General features: G+C 39.8%; 1 protein-coding gene across 4 annotated transcripts in view; it reads left to right on the plus strand.

Moving 5' to 3' along the window:
* The window catches only part of ANKH (ANKH inorganic pyrophosphate transport regulator), a 103470-nt gene extending 76083 nt beyond the window's left edge, over positions 1-27387 (plus strand). For 3 of the 4 annotated variants that reach the window (XM_021389240.1, XM_021389238.1, XM_021389239.1), the window contains exons 8-12: positions 160-255; positions 17770-17899; positions 18762-18885; positions 19478-19577; positions 20859-27387. In XM_021389240.1, coding sequence (XP_021244915.1) covers positions 160-255; positions 17770-17899; positions 18762-18885; positions 19478-19577; positions 20859-20975 — 567 coding nt within the window. In that variant the 3' untranslated portion in view covers positions 20976-27387. The remainder of the gene's footprint in view (positions 1-159; positions 256-17769; positions 17900-18761; positions 18886-19477; positions 19578-20858) is intronic. The other variant, XM_021389237.1, reaches the window with a different exon arrangement.

Consider the following 27797-nt stretch of genomic DNA (forward strand, 5'->3'; position numbering starts at 1 on the left):
TACACAGTACTCGGAAAGCTCTAGATTGAAAAGCAAGCAAGCAAAAAAAGACATACGTGCACACAGACAGTCAGATGGAACACAATGACCCTGGTTGCTGTTAGCTTGTTGGTAGTCCGGAGCCAAGCTAATGCTTATTATCTCTTTCTCTCACCCTAGAATAACCCCAGCAATAAACTGGTGAACACCAATAGCACCGTCACAGCGACACATATCAAGAAGTTCACTTTTGTGTGCATGGCTTTGTCCTTAACGGTAAGAAACCTTTGTTCAGCTGTCTGGCTTTCATCTAAACCAGGAACTTACCCCCTAAACCTAGTGTCAAAAGCTCTAGTAGTTTAAAAAAACAATGTGACTTTTCTTACTAAACGTGTTGCTTTTATCTGGAGGTGACCATAGTACTGAAGGACTAAGAAAATCAGCATTGATTAACTCAGAGTACATATCTTATGGACTACAGTTATTTTGATTAATTCTGCTCACTACTTTTCATTCCATTTCAGCAGCCACATTCAAGGAGATATCAGAGATTTGCTTTTCTTTTTTCTCTTTTTTTTTTTAATGAACAAAACTTCTGATAACTGGCTCATCAGCAAAATAAAAAAATACGTTTGTCTTATGCAGTATGGATTGCCAGCCTGTCCCCTGGCTTTCAAAATTGACTGTGAATAATGGGAAAGGCAGCACATGTTGAAACTGCCATGGCTATTTCCTGCTGCCTCACAGGGCACTAGTCTTCCATGCTAGGGCTACTTGCCTAAAAGTTGACTAGCAAATGAGCTAACAAGGGGAGCCTCAAAGATGGTACTGACACTGATTAAAGGATCCGAAGTCATGTCTGTGCTGGGAAGAATTATAAGGGCTGAATTCTGTAGTTTGCTAGGTTTGTGCGAGTGATTGTACTCCATCTAGAGAGATTAATTCTCATATTCCAGTTAGAAGTATCTACCCTAGCATTAAAAAAGCATAAAGGGAGATGAAATCCATAGCAATAACTCAAGGCCTGAATACTATAGGGAATATATCGGCCTTTTCATTTAAGTCCTCTTTAAACCTCCCATTAGGTTTTTGTTGTTTTATAACAAAAATAACCAAACAATTGAAAGTTACTATCACAGATTTTTTTTTATCTACTCAATTTTGATCATGCTCTTAAAAATATCAACTTATCAGGTAGGTTAAACTATGGTGTTCTATTAAATAAATCTGTAATGTGCTATACTGGCACATATTTGCAATATTAGAGGTAGGAAATCAGAGGCTGGTTGGGTTGTTTTTTTTTTTTTTAATTCATCTGTGAAGCCTGCAGTTGGGCATAGGTGCAGCAGACTACTAAATTACTGCAGATGCTGTGAGAGTACCAGATGAAGTCAGCGCCTGCTGCCAGTTTGTTGGAGATTGTTGTGGAACTTAAGAGATAGGAAAATCACATGAGATGACTGTTGAGCTTTCCTCTGAGGGATGACTGGTGGGGTACACTTTTTCATCTTAAATGAGAAGTAACACAGATACAAGTATCCGTGGATCACAAGTCTGGCTTGTGTTTAGGCTTAAGGATGAAGTTTTGTTCAACCCACAGCATTTTCAGATACCAGCTTGCACACATTCACACATTACATCTTTAGGAGAAATGTTTCTGCACGTCTTTTTAGCAGCGAAACGATAATCACGGAACAAAAATCACACAGTGTGAATGGGTGGGTATAGTGAAAATAATACAGTAGATGATAACCATGGTACTGGGACCCAGTCAAGCCACCACCTTCCCTTGTGAACTTTCCATGACAGTCATTAGCAGATTTAGCAGATTTGAGGTCCATGCATGGTGATGTTCTGTATAGCTGGAACCTCCCCTGAGATCTGTTGGTGATTCCAGAAATCATAAAGGAAAAGATCACAGAGGAAAAGCTTTCTTCTTCGTACATTTTTCTGAGAATACTATTTCAGTCTGAAAGCCTTCTATGAACTGATTATTTTCCTGAATCTTCCGGGCACTTAATGTACTTGTTGCTTCTCACATTACCAGTACCACTTGCTGCAAAGTAACCTTTAATCACTGCTTTTGTTGTATAACGTTACAGGATATTTTTTCAGAAGTTCTCCTTAATAATCATAGAATCACATAATTGTTTGAGTTGGAAGGGACCTTTAAAGGTCATCCAGTCTAACTCCCCTGCAATGAACATGGACATCTACAGCTAGATCAGGTTGCGCAGAGCCCTGTCCAGCCTGACCTTGAGTGTCTCCAAGGATGAGGCATCCACTACCTCTCTGGGCAACCTTTTCCAGTGCTTCACAACCCTTATCATAAAAAACTTCTTCCTTATATCCAGTGTAAATCTCCTGTCTTTCAGTTTCAAACTAATTCCCCTTGTCCTGTAACAGCAGACCTTGCTAAAGAGTCTGCCCTTTCTTTCTTACAGCCCCCCTTTATATACCAAAAGGCCGCTCTTAGGTCTTCCTGGAGCCTTCTCTTCTCCAGGCTGAACAGCCCCAGCTCTCTCAGCCTGTCCTCATAAGGGAGGTGTTCCATCCCTTGAATCATTTTTGTGGCCCCCCTCTGGACGCACTCCAATAGGTCTCAAGGGCAGTCCTTTCATAAGCTCATCCTGAGAGATTTGTCCTCATTGACATTCCAGAAACACTTTTGAGGTCCATAGCTTTTTCTGTCCTGTCTCTATTTTTGCCTACTAGTGAGAAATTCTTAGGATTGCTTGTCAGTAGACAGAGAGGAAAAACAGTCACATGAGCTCTAAAGACTCTGTTTGATTCAAGGGCCAGAAGTCACAAATGCTTCAGCACATCAAGCTCAGTGGAGCTATGAGTCAAGCTACCGTGTACCATAGCCTGTAAGGAACTGGACTTCAAATTTCCTTCTGTTGCAGCTAGATCAGATGGCCACTGTAGCTGAGCTCCCATGACCATCAGTAATTTTGTATTCCTGGCAAGACTCTATTGTAATGGATAGCAGTAAACTGCTGGCATCACTGTTGGTGGCATCCTTTTATTTCGAATCAGAAGGAAAACGGGAAACAGGCTTCTAGGTTGTTCAAGAGGTCAAAACAAGACAAACATTTAGACGTGTTATATGAATCCATTGTTCACTGGATGATCTATAGAAGGTTTCCAGAAGATGGAAAGATAAAAAAATTCCATTAACCATTGTAGTAGTCAAACTTTTAATATGAGCAGTGATCACGTAGGAAGGTGTTTTCCCAGTGTAAAAGCCTGTGAAACCTCTCAGTCATTGAAGACCTATTTCATAGACTTGGAAGAAAAATATCCCATCTCCTTCCAAAGACCAGTCATGCCTGTACAAGACATGCTCCAAACCAAGCAGATACATTATTTCACCCTTGACAGTGACAGTATTGGTCCGGAGTATAATAAAATGCATAGTTCTGTTTTTGATTTTGTTTTTAAGATGTCCGTAGGATCTGAAAGGCTGCACTTGCGGCTTCCCGAGTTAACTGGGCAGCGTGCAAAAGTGTCTGCATAAGGATTGTCTCGTTTTTTTGAAGCTCCAGGCTGGTGCTAAAGCTGCCTCTTCAAAAAATGGAAATTAGTTGTATTGCCTAGTGAAAAAAAGTCTAGATACGCTGTTTTATGTGAAGGCTGGAAATAGAAGTCATTGGACTACCCATATGTAAAAGAGCTGATATAATTAGTTATACTGATGTGGTTTTAGTTGTAAGCAAGCAGTGATTCCTTCCAACAGTCATAATTTGTGCAGCTGTGTAATTGAATGTACAATCTATATAGCAGAGGTGAGAGACTCAGCTGAAGAGTCTTGCCCATAAAATTAAGTGAGTAGTTCTGATTTTAGAAAATAAGACATACTTGATAATTTACTCTTGGCTTAGAGAGTGTGGATAATGCTGCTTTGTCATAATGCTTTCTCAATGTCATAAGACCCTTTGGCAAAAATGCTTTTGTCTATGAATGAGATATTGCTCCAAATGCCAATCTTGCAGCCATTCCTAGATAAGGCTGCTGAAGAGCTGAACATTTTAGTTCAATGCTAGACCTGTTCAGATGACCCTAGAAGTCAGCCATTGTGCAGTTGTAAACTAAGTGAAGACATGGGCCCCTGAGAATGAGAACTGGTGCATTTGTACTACACATCCTGCAGTTGTGAGTTGCATCAGTCTTAGTACAGTGCAGAAATCTCCAAATAAATTTTCCAAGTGCTGAATTACTGCACTTTGCCATTGCAGAAAAGCTTTGTTCTGTTGAGGAGAGCATTCCCTTGTGAGATGTGCCTAGAGGGGCAGGCTATGTGACGAGTGAGCTATTTAAGGCAATTCTGGCTTACGCAGCAGTATTAACAGCAAATGGACTGGTCTTCAACAAGGGTTTTTCTCAGAATAGCAGCAGTATCTCTGAACTTGGACATGATAGTGCATAATTCAAGGGTTGTCCAGGGTAGCCTGAAGACAGAGCTGATGCCACATAACTTTCTCTCTCTTTCTTATTTTTTTCTTTAAATCCTGTCCCTGTTTCACAGTTGAACTCTTTCAAAGTAGGTCTTCCATGATGACACAAAAGTTGCAGTCAGTTTTTCCTGAACAGTATAGGCTGCCAGTTGTGTTTATTGTTTTGCTCCCTTAACACTGGAAAAGTGGCCATCATTTCTTTGAGTGTGTGTTAGTGAACTACTCTGTTCAGTTCAGCTTCCTCTTCAAGCAGCCCCAGCTGGGACAGACCACGTGCTTTAAGGATGCATTTTCAAACAACAGCTCCAATTAGCTGCATGATTTCTACTAAGTAAGGTGTACTCAAGAACGTATTGCCAGTTGCATCTTCAGATTTTTGAGCACTCATGTGTTACCAGTTTTTCCCTTACCAATGCCGAGGGTGGCAGGCTGAGTGCGCCATGCCACGTTCATTGTCTGTCACCAAATTAATGCATAGGAGGAGAGCTGAGCAGTTTTAACGTTTGTTTTACTAGAAACAGCACAAAGCTCTTTACAGCTTAGGCACAATAGTACCAATGCTATTGTGAAAAATACCAATGCTATTGTGTAAAAGTGATGTCAGTGCTGCTTTGCATCTTTTTTAATGGACAAACCGTTACAAACAAACAGGAAGAGTAGCAGTTTTCAGAAATTATTAGGTTGATTAAAGAAAGAAGGTGATAGCGTAAAAATGCCATATTATACTTAATTAGCCGACACCACTTAAGAAACATGGTTCAGATGTTTAAGCTTGATCTTTGGTTCTTCATTCCATTCTGTTCCAAGAGGCTGAAAGATAAGAGTGGGAAGAAAGTTTTCACATTTACGCTCACACATGCATGTGTATTTTATGCAAAGCTTACAAATTTCAGAAGCACTTGATAAAAATCACAAACTAGTGAAAATACTAAACCCATTTTTTGTTTTGGAGAAAATTGCCTGGAAGTTTCAACTAACCTGAAGGCTTAGGCACTTAGGCTGTACGGACTGATTTACAGCAGTTGGGTTTTGACTACCAAATTCAAATGTCTGGTCACCTACACAGTATTGAAGGTGTAAATTTAACATACTTGGAAACAAATGGCTGGTCAGTTTACTGGCTTGTATGTTTGAGCCCGAGAGCTGAAAATGTGTGTGTCAATACATGTCAAGATGCTGCTTACTTTATAACCAGGTTTGCTCATACTCGAGGATCTAATGATGATAGCTTTAAAATGTAATATTTACAATATTACATTCTAAATCATATATTGGGACATTTATTGTATTCTATAACAAAATGTTTCTTTTTTTTTTAAATAAAATGTAATATTTACATTCATAAATCAACATAATCTTTTGACAGGGGAAAAGCACTTACTGATTTCTAAGGGCTCCTGCTGATGAGCATCTGTAGTTTAGGAAGGTACTATTGGCAAATGTCTGCTTTCTTTTTCATTTGCTGAAAGTTAAGAGCCCCTTAGGAAGAGCAAGAAGCAGGCACTGTGTCAGCTCCCTAGTGCTTACAACTGGTAGCACAGCAGCATGAACTGCTATTCATCTTATATCATAAAGGACATGTAATTATGAATATGTATCTAGCATATATGACTATATATAATGTAATTATATACAAGTATATGTATTTTTATATTACAACATAGCCATCAGAGGTCTTAAAGTGCAACATGTATGTTGTATTCGCCTAATACAACACATGTAACATTTTTGCATGTGCATCTGTAATCTCCCCTCTACCCATGGACAGAAAAGTGGGACAGACCTCCAGGAACCATGGGGTTTTTCACTGATGTTGAAGGAACCCTCTCAGAGCCTTAATACAGCAGAAGGGGCTCCACAGCCACAGGATTTCTTTTGCTGGTGCCCTGTGATGGGATAACTCAGTTTCAGCTGTGACGAGGGAAGGAGGAAAGTCTTTGTCCCATTTGATGATAGTTTAGTATGGGCTGTTCCATCAACCTCCAGTCATCCTGGTTATCGCCTATAATTAAGCAGCAAGCACCCAGGAGACAAGAAGAAAAGTTTAATCAAGAACAAAGAATCCACAAGAAAAATTCCCCACATAAAATAACTAAAGTGTGGAATACAGGACTTAGTACGTGCTGCCTTCTGTCTATCTCTAAATTCTGTAAGATTTGGAGCCAATTGCTGTGGAAATAGCCATTTTTCATTCAGGCTGAGAAGTCTTGTCTGTTAGGTAACTCCAGATGCCTAACCTTTTGCACTCTTACTTTGGGTTTGGTAGTGACAGTTCAAGAACTGTGAAGTGCCAAGTGGACGCCATGTGCTGATTCCACTGTCCTTTTATCAGCAGGGCTTCGCCAGCCAGTAAAACATAGGCACTGGCAAATAAAGTTGGAACTCATATGAGTGAAGACAGGACATTCATATCAACCCAGTATATCACTGCATTAGTATTGCTTTATTGATATATTCCCTCCCTGATGCTATGCAGCTACCTGATATTTTTTACTCAGTAGCTGCTTAATTTCCAGGTGAATTCCCATCCATCAGTCTCACAGCTAAACTTTTCCTTTGAGGTACACCAAGAACTACTCAAGGCCCTTCTTTTCTGTCAAATCTTCAATCTATCGCTTTAAAAATAAACCATTTCATATCACTTTCTGCATTTACCTATTAGCTTATTTTCCCATTACAGAGTATACATAGTAGGACTGGTATATATAAGACACTGGTTTCCAGCTACATTGTCCTGCTGAACTGTGAAACATAAAGCAATTGCTGATAAAGGTCGGGAGTTAAAGATATGTGCACCTCTGCAGCGAGACTGACTGCTCTCTTACGAGGCACCCTTTGCTTGTGTTAATAATAGTGTGAATTATGTTTGCATGTTGAGAAACACCAAGGAGCGTGTTAATGTTTCACTCCTGAAACCTTCTGAAGGCAAAAAAGGAATGTCCACAGGGCAGTACAGCTGCACTGCAGTTCCCTGCAGTATGAATCTCTTGCGGTTTGATTTTGGAATCCAACACAGACTGACATTTAGCCACTGAATGCACTGAATGAGTCATGATACTTACAGAAGCAATATACGCTTCCCTTTCTTACTATCTTTGGAGACGAAACACCTGAAAGATCTTATTTCAAGGCTAAGAGACAGTAAATTGCGTTCAGGACCTGATGAGATTAGTTTTAATTTTTAGCTGCCTCAAGCAGCCTTGCTGAATCTGGAGGGTGTTCAAAGTAGTATTTGAAAGTAGAATTCTCCACAAGCAGTATATGTGAATGTATTTTCCACAAAAAAAAAAGTATATATATTTTTTTCCCTTCCCAGGGAAAATAAGGTCAGTTACCACTATTTTTTGTTGAAAAAATCACTGTTAGACTGTCAGATACCAAGACGAAATGGAAATGCCAGAATTTCTGCCCTCACCTTCATCCATTTTAGCAAACAGAATGAGAAAGTTTCCGTGTTCACAAGTGATGAAGTTTGGTAAAGATCAACCTAGAGCAGAGCAAAGTGATTTGTGAATTCTGACCAATTCAAGAGACTGTCAGGGCTCTTACTGCATTCTTTCTTTGTCCTTCTTACACAAAAGTCCTTTCAACAAGTATCTGCCTCATCCGCGTGATTTCAAGTGTTTCAGGTGCTGTAAAGGGGTACAAGGAAAAACAAGAGCTCCTGTTTCTATTTCCTTGTGATTTGTGCCACAGTTTCCCTCTGTAATTGTCAGAGCGTTGCTACCTGAGAAAATTGCTGAGTTATTACAACATCTGTTGTTCTCATAGTTATATACATTCCAAGCTACTAATGCTGGTTTTCCCGTTCACAAGCTGAAGAAAGTATTTTCAGAACAAAATTGTGATTTCTGAGGTCCTTGTTTTAGGCATTCCTTTTTCTTAGTGCTTTACACCTAACCTGTATGTGGTGCTGAAACCATCCCTCTTGCCCATCTCCTCTCTTGTATAAATGACTGATATTAGACATTCAGAAGATGGCTCACCAGGGCAAAGTGGGGAATTGGGAAAGGTGTCAGGAAGGAAGATATGAAGGAGGATATTTAATATTAATGAGAGAGCCAAACACATGGTCTTTGTGCAGTGAGGGTGCAAGAGTGTCCAGCAGCTGAACAGGTAGTTCCAAATGGATCAAAGTTGACAAAGCTTCGTTTTTATCATGAATTTATGAGTCATGGTAGAGGGAGCAGCATCACAGTCTGAAAAGAAAATGCAGTAATTAAAACTCCCTTGGCCTCATCCTTTCTGCAAAAAGGGAATGGAATGAGACATCCAGCTGTAAACCTTATTAATCTCTTCTGTCTTGAGGGTTTGACTACTGCAGTGTTTCTGCCTCACTAGAAGAAACAGATTAGCCACATCAGGGAAGATGGGAAGACAGGAGTCACTGTGATGAGTTCTTTCCCTGCTTGATTATCTGTGTCCATTGTGCTCCACCCAAACTATAACACTGCACTTCTCAAGTTACTCTGTAGAAATCAAAAATGTGAATTCTAGAAGTTTTTGAGGTGTTTGCTTTGTAATAAACATGGCCTGAGACATGAGCAAGAGTTTTGCAGCATTGTAATTGCACTGTAATTTAAAAATGGAAAAATACTTAAGAGCCAACTTTCTTAAAGTGGGTTGCATTACTTTGTTAACGAGGACAAGCTTTTGGTGCTTTCTGAAGCTGAGCATGAGTATGTGAGCAAGAGCATTTTTCTGTTTATTAAGAAATTTGAGTTTGACTATAGATGGTTTGAGGAATAATTGAAATTTTTAAATGCATCACACAACGTCAAATCATGGTTTAATATTGCCTATCATTCTTCTTGCACAAAATTTATAGCGACTGTACTTCATAGCACATCGTCCGGTTTGTCCAGATTAAAGCAGTAGTTCTTCCTCCCCTGTCATGCTTACAACTCTCCTCAGCAGGAGATTTTCCCTAAGTATCTTCTTTTCTATGTATGAGAGTTATTAATTTCCCCTTATCATGCTGAACAGCCACTACAGTGTTTCCCTCCATTCCAGATAGTTCTTCCCCTGTATTTTATTGCTTGCTTTCAGGAGTACCTTCTTGTAACAAAGCAGGGCTTAGTCATGGTTAGTAACTGGCATTATGAAACATTACAAGCTTTATTTTCTTCTGAAGTGCTGCACAGTGTTATTTAACTTTCCACTTTTAGGTTTTGTTTTGCTGCCACTATATATACCTGCAACTTCCAGTAGGATATAAAGCAGGCAAAAGTTTAAGCCAATGCAGAAGCCACTGTGTTCAAGGTTCATTCATTTTTTTCCTGTCTTTTATTGGCTGTCTTCACCGTATGTCCCTGCATTGCTTTATTACCAAAGGCTGCAACTGGGCATTATTGAAGCCACGGGATAATAGAACCAGGGCAGTAAAAACCACAGGAAGAAATGTCACATTAAGAAGCAGTTCCCTCTCAGAGGATGCAGCCCCAGCTGCTGACAGTGCCAGTGCCTGAATTTCACTGGGTGACTGGGTTCATTGTCATTATCTCTAATGAGTATACAACGAAGAGCAATAAAAAAAGAGGAATAGATTTCCTCCACACTCCCCTGTCTTATTTTATCAATGGCTTCATTACAGCCTCATTATACTGAGAAGCTATCACACATCTGATCTAGGACTTTTACATTAAAAAAAAAAAGCATTAAATTTGAAGACTAAATCTACATTCTTTTTACTTTACTATCAGCTATTATATGGATGCCAAGGACAGCTTTTAAAATAATACATCTAGTGAGTGACCTTGTTTTCACTGCTTTGATTTTTGCCCATCTTGGAACTCCCAGATTTTTTTTTTTATCTTCAGGCTGCTGGCACAAAAATAACCATTTGGAAATTAAATACTGGCAGAAATACTGGCTGAAGATTTTTACCGTTTCAAGGTCAGGCTTACTTCAGTAAAGATTATTTCAGACATGGATTCCTGCCTGTTCAGGAAGATACTGGACCACCAGAGGCTGACTTTATAAAATCCTCATGAGCGAGCCCGGGGCCTTCTCCCATCTGTGGAACCGCACTGAGCCTTTGTTCCAGAACAAAGGATTTCTGTTTGGTGCAGTGAGGTGGAGACTGATGTCTCCTTCATGATTGTTCAGGTTTCACACAAAGAGTCTATTCTCACAAATAGCTGGAGCAAGCAGAAAAGGAAGGGTCAAAAATCGTCCCTGCAGCATGTTTCTGCTCAAGCACTGCAATCGTGATAGGAAACAGCAAGTGCTGCAGAAAACTTAAGACAGAAGAAAATGACTAAATTGTGAAGTTGAAAATACTACCCAAGTATTTTCAGCAGCAGCTGGGGGAGAAGCATCTGTGGCATCGTGCTAATGCTATCAGAGAGTCCATCCATCATGCAGCTGTTGGACCTAGCTTTATTTCTGAAGAATGGGGTGCTCCATCACTCTGAATTGTAAGGAAAGTTGGTGAAGGGAGGGAGAGACTTAAATCTGTAGAAACCAATTATGTCAGAAGACGTGAAGTCACAGTTTTCCTGCAGGCAGGCTCTGGATTCTTTTGCTCCCCCTGCTGCTTGACAAATTTTATGACAACTGTTTTCAGCTTTACACCACCCTTCACAGAAAAGAAAGTTCACAGAAATCTGTACTGACTTGCATGTGCCTGAGGGATAATTTCTGCAAGAGAATGTCCTGGTAATTCAAGTCAGTACTATTATGATAAACAGCTTTCAAACGCAACTGTGCCCTGACATTTTTACTGCACACAGATCTGGGGCTTTTTGCTTCATGGGATCACAGGATTAGTCAGGTTGGAAGGTCCTCTAGAGTTCATCTGGTCCAGCCTCTGGCTCGGAGCGGAGTCAGATGTGAGGTGAGGGCAGGTTTTCCTTGGATCTTTACCAAGTCTGGTCTTGAAAACTTTACACAAGAAAAGGACTGACTTTTAGTGCATTTTAGAGTTAACTTTGACAGTTAACAGTAGTGTGCTTTTAAATAAAATAGAAAAATCTTAATCTCAAAAGGCAAAAAGTCATTTCACTTGATTAATTTCATCTTATACTTGCATTTGATTTCCTATCAACAAGGAATAGCACCTCTATGATAAGGCATTTTGTTGTCATTGGGTCCACAGTAAAACATGAAAACCTTTGTTTGTGTAAACTGATGTGTGGCCAGGTCTTCTTCCTCTGCAAAAACCCTGCTGAACATTTTTCATGTTGTTTGATTACCTGAGAGACTGCATAGTGGAATGAATGCTTCAGAAGGCATTAAAAAATTGTTTTTATGTTGAATATGGCTATGCAACAGAATACGCATTCCAACTATAGTCTGAAAAGGGGCATGACTAATTAATAGTAACTGTTTCCCTAGTTTCAGTAGTAGTAGTTAACAATACACAACTTTGTATTTTTATAATGGAGAATAAAAATAAGCACTATTTTCTTTAACATTAAGATGCTTGAGTAAGTTTAAGAAAAATCCCAATACACAGTAATTTAGAGGACTCAATTTTCAAGGTCCTTCAATGAAGGTATATATATAATGGTCATAGAAACTCAGCAAAAATCAGGTGTGATTTCCCCTCATCCCCAACATCTTGCAAAATATGAGATTTACTCCTCTTTTCAACATCCATTTGTCACACTGATGCAAGCTGGAAGAAGACATTCTTTCAACTTGCATAAGTGTCTACAAGAACACCTTATCCTGGGATATAAGCCTTGAAAGGAGACAGAATTATGGAAGTTCTGCTTGTGTGGGAATGACAGAGGCCTTGGAGATGTCTCACAGTTCAGGAGATCAGACTGTGCAGAATTCAGGATACGTTTATTTAATATAATTCATTTATTGGCCTTTTCAAAAGGCAAAAATCGTGCAATATTCTTTCATATTATTAGAAATTATTAACTTAACCGATACTGTCTCAAATATCTGAGGGGTAAATCAAAGCTGATATATGTAATAAATGATTGAGCATCAAATACCATAAAGGGCCATGGAGAGGTCATGGGCAAGGCATAGGTTAAGTTAGTTAAGATGCAGCCTTCAACACACACAAAACAATAGTTTGAGGGTTAAAGACCTTTCTTGGACAGCCACACTTCTGAAAACCTATCAAGTTCAAAAAGCGATAGGAAACATCTGCTCAGTTGTTTTGCAGTGGAAAATTATGAACTACATTTCAACACAGAAAGCCCTTTTACAGGTTCACTGTTCCACCCACTTGGTTAAATCCCCATGGTTAAATCTGTTACAGCAATCTGGAATAAGATCGGGACATTCATTTTAGATTTCCTAGCCTCTTTCTCAGGAACAGTCATGTCTTTGTCATCAGTGTTTTTCTATCTGGAGGTTGAAGTCTAAGAGTGCTATACCATTGTTCATAGCTCAGCAGGATACTCTTTAATCCTTATATTTGTGTGTGAATTTCCCAAGAGACGCATGGTTTTCCATAAGTGCCTAAAAGCAAATCAATCCGGCACCCTGCAGATTACACATGACAATAGCCTTTGTTCGCATGATGTGTTATCATGCATTATGTAGCGGGTCTCTGAGGTCTAGCAATCCCTGTCAACAATCAGAATAAATGGAAGTAGCTTCCAGGAGGTTTAGGGCCTTTGAAGAGGCCAAATGGTGATAGTTCTGGAAAACCAGAGAACTCATGTGTGCAGCATCTGACACAGTCTTCTACAATCATTTGTGAAGGTCAAATACACGCAGTACACGTAATAAGAGATTAAAGAGAAGTTTGAGCACTACCAGTTCGATACTTTCCCAGCTGCAATAACAGTTCGGCGTGTTTCGTCAGGCTTCTTGACAGTAATAGTTTTCAATGCATCTTCTTTCGGCATACCCAGTCTTTGAATTTGCTAGCTGAGACAAGCAAGGTTCTGCATGAAAGTACAAGCAGGTACTTAACTGAGAGCATCTCAGTCACAAGTGAAGGGTTTGGGGTGGGGTATTTTTAATGCACAGTTAGATTGCAAAAGAAAAACGCTAATACTAGATATTTTGTATGCACAAAATAGTGCAGGACTGGATAATGGTGCATCACCACTATTGACAATACTTCTACAAATGCCTTGTCCCAGTGAGGAATGCCCAAAGCTGTAGCTGCCAGCAGTTCAGACTGTACACTGGGGAAAGGGCATCTCTTATTCTGCCCTTTTTCTACTCTTTGTGCCCTTTCCTTAGGCATACCTGAGCAACATTGAGCAGGGAGACAGCACTAATCAAGTTGGAGCTTTAATCTGATCCAGTACAGCTGTACTGATTCTCCTGCAGCTGTAAGTTGACATATTTAATAATGTCTTTCCAATTTCACTACACCAGATCAGTTAAAGACACATTACCTAATCGCGCAACCCTTCAAATCACTTCAAGTGATTAAAACACCTTCAGAAGTACTCAGGCTAGTGTTCAAACAGAGATAACACCATAATAAATACTACCTTATTTATTCAGACCTCCATATTCTCTGTTGTATTCCACTCTTCTGCCTTTGCCTTCTTTTCCTGTATTTTTGAAGTGCTGATCACTTCTCAGTTGAAGTGCCATTGAAATGACAAAAGGCTTCAATATCATCCTCTACTCATACCATACAATAGAAAAATCAAGTTAGCTGAGTTGCTAGAATTCCACGAGAAAAATCCTTACTTTCAAAGCATTAAAATGCTCAACTGCAGAATTCTTAAGTACAGTATTCTTTACTGTCTGCAGGCATTGTAATCAACTGCGAGTGCAGCCTGAAGCTGCAGAGTGTAAACATGCACACATGCTGCTACTCAGTGCCGAAGCTTTTACTGTACTATCTTCAGCTCTATTAGATTAAATGAAGCTGTAACTCTAACCCTACCCAGGCCTATTTACTCCATTTTTAACATTGCAGGCATACACAGAGAGATATAGGGGAGAGAAGGGGCAGAGAAAGGTAAACAGAATATTTTACCTACAAGAAAGACAGGAGACATGCAGGGTGTAAATCTGCTCTCTAAAATCTTTTCTGGTCTGATCCCCAAGATGTTACCACTGCTTCTTCCAGTAGGTCCCATCTCCAAGTGGTTGTACCACGCTTTTTCACTGGACTGCTTGCATCATCTCCTTTGAATCTATCTTTTCTGCTCTCCTTTCCCATTACTATCAACTCTTTACCAACGTAATCACAACTCTCAACATCAGAAAAAGCTGAGACTCATCTATTTTCTGTATACCTTATCTGTAGCCAAGATAGCTTTCCTGCTTCTTATGTTTAATGTTACTGTTTTCCTGAAGCAGGAGTTGTTTTTTTTTTTCCCCCTGTATTTTGAATTTGTCTTTGATATAATCAAGAAACTTCTTAAACTGAAAGCATTCTAGAAATAAAACTACAGAGAGCTTGCATGATGTAAAGCATTCATTTATTTTTCTGCAGCTTTGTACCCCATTGGCAACGAGAAAGTCATCTGTACATAAGATGAGAGAGGAATCTCTTGCAAAATGAAACTAACCATCAACGTTACAACCAAAAGACAAAAGCATACCAAAACAGAAATAGGAGGCCCTTCCACTACCTCATCACCTGAAACTGCTTATTCTTAAGCTTAGCAATCACTGTGATCTTTATCCATCAGCTGCTGAGTAAGAAGTGCTCTTTGAAGCCATTTATCAGCACTGACTGCCGATTGGAGGTGTGTCTGTAGTTTGCAACAGCTGAGGATGGACGCCTGCGTGCCAGCTGGGTAGTAGTCATTACCCCTGATTTGCAAGCTGGCCTTTCTCTTGTCTGAGTTGGCTGGAGATTGGAGTCTGCTCCTATCAAGGCTAGAAAAAAAACTTGAACTTCAAAGAGAACATGGCTGAGAATAATTCTCTTAGTTGCTTTTTTAGTGTGGAGTCTTTCAGTGGTAGTAACTATACTGCTCAGTAGGATGCTAATTGTATTGGGCAGTACCAGCAGCATAAAGGTTGTTGTTTTCAGAAAACAGTAAGCTATAATTGAAGAGTGGACATGATTGTGTCTTATTTTCTTTACTGGACTTTGAAGACATATTTGATAAAATGTTCTCAATATTTGCTTTACAGTCAGCTTGTATAAATCACTGCAGTCTGCCTTGTCTGTGATACTGAAAGAATTTGCTCTGTCATTTTACAGTAACTTTTTAATAAGTGGATTCTCAGCCACACGGCCTTCTCTGCTCTGGATTGTCCCCTCTGCTTCAGTTGTCCCCTACACAAGTAGCTTAGCACGGGCAGAGAAATGCTGCCTAAAGCAGAAGAAAAATTATGATCAGCAAATATGCCTTCCATTCTTACCTTCCTCCATGTATTATTCTGGTACTGAGTGACATGGTTTAGTTGGCATGGGTGATGGGTTGACGGTTGTGGACTAGATGATCTTTGTGATCTTTTCCAATGTTAATGATTCTATGAAATACACTGCAAGATAGCTTCAAAGTAATTGAGTAGAAAGTTCAATTGCAGAAAATAAAAAGGGTTTCCTAGACTCAGAAACAGGGAAGAAAGCTAGATACTATTCTTCTGGCAGGAGCACAAAAGGTTTTGCCACTGCATAGGCTGTCAGAATGTGAGACCTCCTACAAGTCACTTAGTGACAGACCTTTAGAAACTTCTGTGCGCTGGATACATGTAGGCTCAATAGAAAGGACAATCTCTGGAACTCAAGCAAAGAGCAGGAGTGAAATCCCAGCTGTCCTGGAGGCAGTAGAACTTCAAAGTCTGGCTTAGAAGCCATCTGAACGTGTCTGGATGTGTCACCTGGATAATAAGAAGAGAGATAGGTACTATGATATTAGCTTATAGGTTACAAAAATAAAAGATTGCTTTGAGAGTCATAGACAGCTCTACTGGGAGAATGGCAGGAAGAAATCACTTTTTTAATCACAAAAACAGTTATACTTGAGAGGAGATCTGGTGAATCTTCTTGCAGAACAAACTCTTGCAGAGCCTGTCGGTACCACTCTTTGGGGAGTGCCTTGAACCAAAGCTGGAACCGACAGCTACAAAGAAGCCCCTCAATCTGGACTAAGGCACTGCCCCAGTACTGACCAGAAGGTTAAACGGCATGTACTGCTCCTGTGCCATTTGTTCTGGGCTTTTTAGGGGAGGTTTCCTTTCATGTACGGTATAAACAGCACATTCCTTAAATGACAAGACCCAGTGGACTTGTGCCCTGAGGGCACAATGTCTGCAGGGCTATGGCTGCTGAAGACCTTTGCCTTGGTATCAGGTGTATTACATACTAACAGTTCTAGTATCGGCAATGTGTTTAGTCCTCTAATCTTAGATCTAGATCAAATCTCTGGGTCTTGGAGTAGTTAAAATCTCTATTTACTAAAGCATTTGATAATCTGTTTTAGGGAAATGGATTTCTTAACCAGAGCAGACGCTCTAAACATCAAGCTTCTTACTGTTTTTGTAAGAATTAGACTATTCAAGTACATCCATTTGCAGGCACCATAAATAAAAGTCCTTTTATGTGTGTCAGCCTTGCTACGTGAGGAACCTGAAGAGCAGGAATTGCTTCTGAAGTTAACATGCTTCTCATGTACACATGCATAGTCTGTGTTTTTGAATGCATGCTGAGTATAAATACACTGTATGTTACAGTCTTTCTGCATTTAAATAACTGAAAACTTTAAATTGCTATGAGAATATTGCTTTGAATACACTTCTTAAAGCGAATCGTTATCTTTATGAGCTTTGCTTATGATTGTTTCTTGTCCCATATTTCTGATTGATTTAAGAGAGATGAGAGTCTGTCTTCCGCTTTATTGAGAACAATAAGGTTGCATGTAACTTTTGTAGGGTTTGGCATCTTCAGCTACTATTGAAGACGCAAATTGGTAATGATTCGCGTGACTCTCTGAAGAGCCTTTAAAAAACCCTACCTACAATTTCTTCTTGGTTACAGTCAGATTCAATCATAACATTCACATTGTTGGAATCCAAGCACAGGAAACAAGTATTGTTAGGTTTGCACACATGTCATTTTTTCTATGACTGCTTCATAACCTGTTGAATCAGGATTGTTGCTTAACATGTAGGTTTTGTTATATTCTTTCATTGGTCTACGTCCAAAGAGGCAGAAGCCTCAGAGAATGTGAAGATGAAAGAAAGTGATTATGTTAATCATAAATATGTTCGTCTTAGTGATGATGAAACCTTAATCCTTGCGTGCTACAGATCTATGAATGCTATAGAAAGACAAGCTTATTTTTTTTACTTTGTATGCATCTTCTTCCTTCATTTAATACAAAAAATGCCCATCAGTAAATGTTTTCAACCTATAGAGGTCCTATCTCTTATTGTACTTTGCTTCTGAAATATAAACATTTCTTAATTTTGTTCTTCTGAATTTCCTTCCTAGCTCTGCTTTGTGATGTTTTGGACACCAAATGTGTCAGAGAAGATTTTAGTTGACATAATTGGAGTAGACTTCGCTTTTGCAGAGCTGTGTGTTGTTCCTTTGCGCATCTTCTCCTTTTTCCCAGTTCCAGGTAAAAACAAGAAAATAAAAACTCTGTAACCTCAAAGCCAATCCAACTTTGAGCTGTGGCCACAGAGTCAGACTTGGCTGTACATGTAAGAATGGTTAAGTGCATGCCTAGCGCAATAACACTGTTTTTATCAAAGTCAGTGTAGACGAAAACTATTTATACCACTAGTGAAGATACATGGGTTGAAGTAGGGGCGGTCTGTCATTAGGCAGACTTCTGGCTGTTCAAAGCAAGACCTGAATTCTGTCTATTGTAGTTGACCAAGAACACACATGAATAGCATTAGTGACGCATATGTGCACGTACTGTTTTTCTACCAAGGCTGCAGTGAACTTCGAGATAGCATCTAGGACTAACTGCACAGTGACACTGCCTCCAGTAGTCTTCCTTTCAGCAGCCAGTCTGAATGGCACTTTCAGATATCATCACCTCATATAAAACAGGATATTAGTTAATGTCCCTATTCAGGAGAGAAGCTTGACAGCACCGTTCAAAATGTTTCCACTCAAAAAATTTCTAACTTCTGTAAACAAATGCTATTTGATGTAGTGTAGCATATATCAGAATGGAGCATCTAATAAAATGATTGTAAGAGAACAGCTCCCATGAAGGATTGCTTTCTCTCCTAAATATATATAGATATATATACTAAATATATCTAAAGTCATGTTGTTCAAGCAATTTGCACATTAAATCTACTTCATTTCTAGTAGGGTTTCCCAGTGCGCAGAGCTACCAGAAATGAGTTTCACCACGAGTTTTTCTGAACAGTGCCCTCTGCATGACAAAATCTTCATATGAGATGATTGATGTTCACTACTTTTACCTCCTTTTCCCCTTCCCTTCCTCTGTTCATTAACAGTGACAGTCAGAGCACACCTGACTGGTTGGCTGATGACTCTAAAGAAGACGTTTGTGCTGGCACCCAGCTCAGTGCTGCGGATTATCGTCCTCATCACCAGTCTCATTGTTCTGCCTTACTTGGGGTAAGTTTTTTTGCTCTCCACATGGACGATGGAATTGATTTCTCTTCAATCCTGTTTCCTGAATTTGCTTAACCAAGAACATTTTCCCTCAAATACTAGCTGTAATTAAACCCGAAATGGTTGCAATATCTAGAAGAGAAACATTTACAAATTTACAAGTGTGACTTTGCTGTAGGCAGTCAAGATTCTGATGTTCATTTTGGAAAAAATGCACAAATGCCAGAGAGGCAAAAACATGTCCTATGTGGAATTTATTTCCTTTATGTTAAATGCGCTGTTAAGAAAGATATCAGAAGTATATCCTGTTTGTAAAGTTAAAGAATCTATTCTACAGAACACTGCACATGACTTTAAATTCTGTATTCAGCTTTTCTTAGTTGGGAACTTGGTTCAGGATTTGTTTTTTTTTTTACTAAATATTGAAGTAAGTTAAGAAACAAAAAAGCCATTTAAAATACCAGTTATTCTCTTTGCTAGTGCCTTTCTTTGAAGGAAATGCTTCTAAAAACAGATTGGTTCTACATGCAGGAAATATAATTAAGCATTATGCATTGTCATACAGCCATGACTGATTTTTGTGTGCTACCCACAGAGTTCATGGAGCCACCCTGGGAGTAGGATCCCTTCTAGCAGGTTTTGTGGGAGAATCCACTATGGTTGCAATAGCGGCCTGTTATGTCTATCGAAAACAGGTAAGAAGTAGGCTCTGCAGGGTCTGGTGAAAGCAGATTTTAATTCAGACTTGGAATGTATTCTTGAAATGTAACTCCCCAGCATCTCCATTTTCTTTACAGACCAACCTGTACAAGGTGCATAAGAAAACAGAAGACCTTGATCTCTGTTTTGATTAATCCATTATGTTTTTTCTGACCACCAGAGTAAAACCTATAGACTTCGAGACAGCTATTCTTGGCCTGAGGTTTCACAGCTTATATCTATCTGTTTTAGACTGACCTTCTGATCGTTTCTTGGTACAGTAGTAGCTTAAAGATTGTTTCTAGCCAGGGACAGTACTTCATTTTTTTGCAGGCAGTAATAGTAATTGCTGTGCCAAACTAATTTATTCCATTACCAGAATTAGCATATAACTGACACCATCATCTCCGTAGCCACTGTGACAGTGGCAGAGCCAACTAGTAACTATGGATCAACTTGTTTTCACCTAAAGAGGCAATAAGTGTTCAATACTTGAGAGCTGCAAATCAAGAGTTGTGTAGACACTTCCGAATACTGAAATTCTGATATGCCTAAACTCAGCTGAATCAGTAATACCTATGGGGGTATTTTTGTCAGTATTACAAGTGTTTTCAGTAAGAGTAGTCAGCCTGCTGAGAAATGGATAATAAGGAACAGATGCTTCAATTTGTTTTTAGTGGGGCTGAATACTTCTTAGCTTTACTAATCCAGGACATCCTGGATGAATCATAGGACTCTTGAATGCCCTCCCGCTCCTGCTATCCAAAAATACTCAAACATTACTAGGCTTTGGTGGGGTGGGGGCTCACAGTGGATCAGCAATACCAAGAAAAACCAGAATGCTTACATCTTAAAAATTACTGAAGTTTGACACTTGAGAAATTCAGATCTCTCCCTAGACCAACCTATCTTCTCAAATATTTTGCTTGCTTTTGTTTTTTAATAATAAGAAATCGATGATGTAAAAGATTCCAGATGCTTTCTTCCCTCCAGTCACAGTGACGCCCGTCTTGGATGTCTGTTAGCATAAGAAGTGCGTTTATTATTGCATTTATGTTAGAAGGGAGAAAGCCACATCCCAAAAGTTTATGGAAACCTTCTAAATTATGACAACTTGCTAGTGGCAAGCTGTGAATATGACACAAATATCATAGCTCTTTATAACATACCCTAACAAACCTATTATTTCCACCTTGCTTCTCCCAGTGCCCGAAGTTTGTAGGACTGTGTTCACAAACAACATATTTGTATGTTTATGAGTGGTTGTTTCAATCTAGAAAAAGAAGCGGAACGAGAATGAAACATCTGCAGAAGGTGAAGACTCTGCAATGACCGACATGCCTCACACGGAGGAAATGACAGACATCGTAGAAATGAGAGAAGAGAATGAATAAGAAATGGGATGCAATTGTTCTCTACAGGGACGATTGGAGTGACACTTCAGCATCTTGTCGTCTCTCATACTTTTTTGTTTGTTTGTTTTTATTTTTGTAATAAAGAGGCCTTGATTTAAAAGGTTTCAGATAAATTCTCTAGCATACTGAGTATGCTCACACTGATGAGGGACCTAAAAAGAGGTCTTTGCTTTTTCTTTTTCAATTGAATTTGTTTTCTCACTCCATGCAAACATAAAAGATACAATTGCATCACTGTAGAGTCTTCCTTACTTATGCATCCATCTTCTCTGGACAATCTGCATTTGTCAACCAAAGCCCTGCTGTGTGAGTGTGCCTGTGTGCACACACGAGTGCCACTGGCTCAGTGCTACTGCCATAATCCTACTCCCTCCCCTCTTTCCTTTTCCTTCCTTTTCTTTATGAGAAATGTTAAGGAAAAGAAGTTTGGAATACAGAGCTTTATTTTACTTGCTTGAAAATGACTTTGCTACATAAACTAATATACTATGGTGAACTATATCTTTTTGTTTGGCCTCATCACTAAAGCTTATACTGCACAGGGTACAAGACAGGGAGGAACATGTAAGTCTCTATATGGAGAAAAACAGGTTCCTCTTTGCTGTTAAAAGTGCGTGGATGTGTATATACACACACAGAGACATACATGTATATATATTTATATATATATACACATACGGTAAATGAAATACACACAGGACAAGAACTCTGTTTAGTGTTCATTCCATCTGAAAGACAAAAATCTTTTGAAAAATGTAAGCATTTCATTCAGAATCTTCTTGAATAGTTAAGCACCACCTCACATGGTTTTCTTTAGGAAAAAAAAACATGCACTTTCCTCTTGTGAAGAGGGTGATAGCAACTGATATAATTTGACTGTATTTGAATAAAAAAAAAATAAAAATTGACAAGCTTTACCAAAGTTCTTGTCCACTGATTTAACTTTAATTTTTAGAGGTTGATCTGCTCTACCTTTATTTCTGGTGTCTATATATTGAAAGAAAAAAATATAGGTAACTTGTGCAGGATACCACGCTATGTCACATTACTACACACAGTTCCATGAAATTGTTAATTTGGTGGTGTACACATGCTCACACACATGTATATATATATAAATATATATATATACACACATATATGTATGTTTTGCTATGATATATTTACCTATGCAGTAGATCAGAATCAGTATGGTGAAGCTCAAGTACTGGTAATTCTCCAAGTCCTCAATTAGGGACCATGATCACTTGTTAGCTTTCAACAGTGTCATGGAAGTGGAAAGCTGCTCAAACCAGCAAGTTGCACTTTGCAAACAAGGCAGGCACTGTGCAGTTTAATTGAGCCTTAAACAGTAGAGCGTGGGGTTGGATGGTCAGTCCATGTCAAGTGGAAATGAAGCCCGTGTAAGAGGTTACTGAACCAGAGGTGGTTTGGGTGTCACTGACGATGGCTGCGGGAGCAGCTTCTGTTGCTGTGCTGTTCTGTGTTTGGCTGCGGGGCAGCGTTCCTGGGTCCAGTTTGTAGTAGGTTGGATTCTTTCAGTTGTAGCTGTGCCAGATTCTGGATACAGTTATCCTACATGGTATATCTGCAAACCAGTTAATTTAAACTTTGTTTAGTAAAAATATATTTTTATAAGTTGTGGAAATGATTATTTAATTGTGGACAACTTCAGTTTCTAGATTATTTGCCAGGTAGTCCCAGCACTCAGAAAATTGATCAGAATTAGCCATTACTTTAAATGTTATATCGATATATGTGTGTATATACATACACATGTGTATAAATATATATACTGTATATGATGTACATTTATTTTAAACTACAATACATTTCTTATTTTTCCAAGTTCAGCTAAAAATGTCTCTAAAACATTACCAAGTTGACTAGTAACCAGGTGTAGCTATAATGAAAGGCATTGTATCAATGAACTTTACTTTAGACATTTGTACCAATTTGTTATATGTGCAAATGCAGCAAGAAAAGACTTAGAAGGGATTTTGCTGAACGACAGACTTGAAAAATCAGTTTGTGGTTAATTAGTGGTGGCAGTAAAGGGCAAGACTAAACCTAGTAGCCACGCATTTTCTGTGCCACCGCAAGGTTGTTCTCATTGGTTCTTATAGGAGATTTTTTAAAAAGACAAAAAAAAATATCCTCAGACAAATGAACTTTGTACAGTATGGTGACTGTACACATATGCATTCACTGAATATTCTCAAACAGTCATATGTATATAACATGTATATAGACTGTTACAGATCACAGTGGCCAGTTAAAGACTTCTCTGTTCCTGTAGTTTTGATTCCTCATTGTATCCAAATCCACAATGTGCAGTGTTTCAGGAACGGTGGGGATAAAACACTAAATTATTTGTGTGTAGTATTTCTTTTGATACTTGGCTGAAATACAAATAGTAGTATTTCTGGAGAATTTTGAGCATTACAGATGTAGGGCTCAAGGTAATAACTGCACCAAAAAGTAGGAATTTGAAAACAAATTAGGTGAAGCGTTAAGTCTTTTGTTTTAGATAGAAAACTGAACAATCATCAAAAAGAGAATTATTGGTCATATAGAGCAAAACTAATGGTATTGTAAAAGTCAGAATTTCAGTTCTGTAGTATTTAATATTCCTTTGTTTTGCAAAATAACGAATGTGCACAGGAGTGGTAGGATTTGGGCAAGTATTCACAAAGTTTTGTAAGGACACATGCATAACATTGATTCCCATTTGTTGTCTATTTTTCACATTGCTGGGTTAACCAAATCTGCTGATAGATCTGCAACACGTAACCCCATGTGGGAGCTTGGGTGACCCAGCAGATGCTCTCTCGCGTTGGCATGCTCAACCTGATGGCACGTCCACAAGGAGCTCCATGTGCCACAGCAGCGCCCAGAGCTCCATCTGGTGACATCATCAAGGGCTTCAGTGTCAATCTGAACCCTATTTGATGGCGCGTCCAACTGGGCTGCCTTTGGATCAAGGGCGCGTGCCGCCACGTCCAGTTTGGCTGAGCCCCACTGAATGGGTGCAATCATTACCCACCCGAGCGTCTCTGCTGAGCAGGCCCTCGTGAACACGTTGTCTTCTTCCTGCCCAAAGGGACTCTTGAATTTTGATGAAATGCTGTCTCCTTTGTGGTGTTGCTCATGAAATCCTATCCGTGTGATACATTTTGAAGTAATAGAAATCTGTTAGTTGTCTGTTTTGAGAGAGAGAGAGAGAGCACAGTCATCTCACTGAGTTCATGTGAAGTTTTAGCCTTTCAGTACTTTCTTGAGAATTACTGAATTATATAAATGAAATAACAATAAAAAGAGGAAAAAGTTGATCTGCATCCTCCCATCTTATATTCTAGACCACGAAAGAACATACCACACAGCAGGAAGTAAAAGGGCCACTGGTAGATAGTAGATTAATGTTCCTAGGCTTTTAATACATACCTAAGGTTGTGTTAACTTTCTGAGTTTTCCTTTCACAGACCTAACAGCAGTTGGAGAACACCTATTTTTTATCTCCCCCACACACTTACCAGGCAGTGGCCCTGGTGAGATGGGCTCCGTGTGTCCCATCCCTCTTACACAGCCACGTGGCTGAGAGCAAGAGCTGTGCTGGGCGAGAGGATGGGTGAGTAACAGAGAAGTCTTTTGTTTCCTACTCACTTTGCTGCTAAATATTTCCTTTGAACGGGAGAGATTTATATCTGGCTCTTGGTCGAGTTGTGCCGAAATGCTGCAGACAGACAGACAGTGGCTGGAGACGGAGGGCGAGCTGCTGAATGCAGTGTATTCAGGGCAGGCCGCAGCACACAGACAGGAGCCTTTTGAGGGAGAGAGTTCTTTTTTTGTGGGCTGGCGCCTCGTGCTTCAAGGGAAGGGTGAAAGGACGCCTTGGGGTTCTCGGAACGGCCGCAAGGCGCGGGCAGTGTGGGATGGTGTGGGAGCAGGAGGGCAGTGGCACACCTCGGCCTCTCACTGGGGGCATGAGTGGGCCCATGCCCATGAGTGGGCATGGTGTGATCAGTGGGACGGAATGCGGCTGGGGATAGCTGAGCGTCGGTCCAGTAGCCATTAGTGTATCAGAAAGCCATGCATAGATTGATGAATATATATATATATATAAGGGTATGTATATATGTGTGTGTAAGAGTTTTATGCACGCATTTTTACTGCTGGCTGTATACAGTTTGTTGGAACAAAGTATAAATAAGATCTTAAAGAGGGAATGGGCTGCGTAAAAAATTGTTTAAAGCTACATAAACGAATAAATAGAACGACCTTTCATCAGACAGAATACCATTAAGATAAAGTGGGATTTAGATGAAATGGGAGAGAAGTGGGGGACATGGAAAAGCTGATGGATGTGGCATACCCAGCCCAAAGACAGCATCATGGAGTGGAAATCAATTAACAGAGAGCAGAAATGCCTGCCGCCATTCACCTGTTAACTGCACTGGAGAGGAAGTGAAGGGTGAGAAGTGATGTGTAAATGAGGCACAGCTTTGAGTGTTTTGGTTTCTAAGAGTGGAGGAGTCATCAGAGAAAGGAGCACAAAAACATCTCAGAAAAGTATTCAAGCAGAAATGAACCAATATATGGGTTTTGTGGCGTGCAAAGAGGAGACTTTACATCGCCTGCTGATTCCAAGTTACTGGCAGTAACTGGGCAAATGTCACGAGTTTTAGTTAAACAAAGTTAACAGAGAGCAACAAAGAGTGAATTACACACCTTTGATATCAAACTGGCATTTCCCAAGTACCAAGTTAGCCATATGCACGTGCAGACTGCCATGTTTGCAGGCCACTGCGAGGGCCAGCTGAAGGGCTGCGTCTCCCCCAGGCAGCACCAGCACCATGGGCACTTCTTGTCTTCTCTGCAGCAAGCAGCACACCTGGTTGTACTGCGTGCTGATGCACGGCATGAAGTGAGGCATCTACATTACATCAGCCACAAGTTCAGGCGCAGCCTGGTCCAGACGTGCAAGAGAGCAGCAGAGCAGGGGGATGAAGCGGAGTGCTTAGGGAGCTGTGGCTCACGAGTGATTTTGGGGCAGCTTGTGTGGATTTGCTTTGAGATCAGTGCACAGATCCACTCATCAACACAGCCATTGCCAGACTTCTCCTTGGCATTCTGTGATTACTAGACATTGTCACTGCTCTCATCAACTTGTGGGTTTCACCTCATTTTTTTCTCTCATTCCCCGTTCTGCATCGTCAGACATTTCCTTATTTTCTTCTGACTGCTCCCGCTAGGTTTATTTTGTCTGTTGGAATTTTGAGAAGGAAAATGTAGTCTTCATGCTGAATGTCAAGTAAAGTAGTCTTTAAAAAGCAGCTTAAAACAAAACTGTTTTTTTGATGAATTGCTTTTTGCTTTTCATTTGCAAAGCTGAAAAGGAGTCAAGAGACAGAAGGAACTGGGGGGTTTCTTTATTTAAAGTCAAGAATTCAAAGAATTAATTCAAGTTCACTACTTAACTCGAGCCACTTTTCCACCTTCTGGTGATTTCCTAGCACCAGGCCCCAGCTCTTCCAGCAGAGCTAGCACTGCAGCCCTGCAGCAGCACAAGTTTGTTTGAAGCTCTGGGAAGCACAGGACTTTGCGTAGTTAAAAACTGAAATACGGCCTGAAGAGTTGGAGAGGCTGATTCACTGGAAGAATCTGTTAAGTTTAAAATTCAGCTGGACTCGTGCAACCTGATTGGTGTCTAAAGTGGCCCTGCTTTGGGGTTACATAGATAACTACCTGCCATCCCCATCCAACATAAGTTGTTCTCTGGTTCACTTAGGAACCTAGAACAGTCCTGTCATCTTAAGGCACTCGAGACTGTTTGGGTTTTTTTTTAGGGTTTCAGTTCAGGGCTGAGAGATGGTGCCCACTAGGGCTCAACCATGCAGATATCTAAGCCAAAATCTGAGCTTCACAGATTCTTTTGCACACGACAAAACTTTCATATTTCAGGGCCAGCTGTAAGCACCCTCCCACCCTGTGGGAGCCCCACAATGAGGGCAAAGCAAAAATCAGCCATTGTATATGCAGACAAAATATTTGAGAACTGCACTGCACTTTTACAGTTAACTCTCTAAGTACAAAAGCCTGAAACCAGCAAGCAACTGCATGCATCACCCTCTTTTCACATGCATCATTCAGCACTGTAATAAAAGCTATCCTTTCTGATAACTGTAATTGACGTAATGCAAATACTTCAATTTATGTAATAAAACAGCTTGGGCAGTCTACAAATGAGAGCTTATAAATACTCTCTTAGGAAAGGATGTGTTTTAAAATTGAAGTGACAGCTGTATCCGTAATTCCACCAAAACACACAAAAAATTGGAAAAAAAAAAAGCATTAGCTTTGAATGACTATCCTGCCTAGGTGGAAAGCAGAGTGTGAGTACGCAAGTAGAAAGCAGCAGAGCCTGAACTAGCATGCTCAGCTTTGTAGTTTGCTCTCTGAGACAGCACTAATGCAACTCTGGCTTTGCATCCTATGACAGTAAACACAGTGTTCTTCCTAAGCTGTAAGGAAACAATTAGGAGGCTATAGGCCATAGGGCTACTTACATCAACTGATTTTATCTACAGACTCTTTAAATAACATAGTTCAAAGTGCACTCCACTTACTTTATTTTTAATAAAAATCTATCCGCAAAACACCGTATATTATGACAAAGCAAACACACAAGATGCGGAATTCAGCCTGTGTTTTTCAATGGGACAGAAGCTCCCACCACCACCGTAAAGGTAGTTGAGCTCAGATCATGTCACTTGTTCAGAACACTGGCCCTGCTATTACTTT

This window comes from Numida meleagris, chromosome 2, assembly GCF_002078875.1.
Source record: "Numida meleagris isolate 19003 breed g44 Domestic line chromosome 2, NumMel1.0, whole genome shotgun sequence".
Lineage (NCBI taxonomy): Eukaryota > Metazoa > Chordata > Aves > Galliformes > Numididae > Numida > Numida meleagris.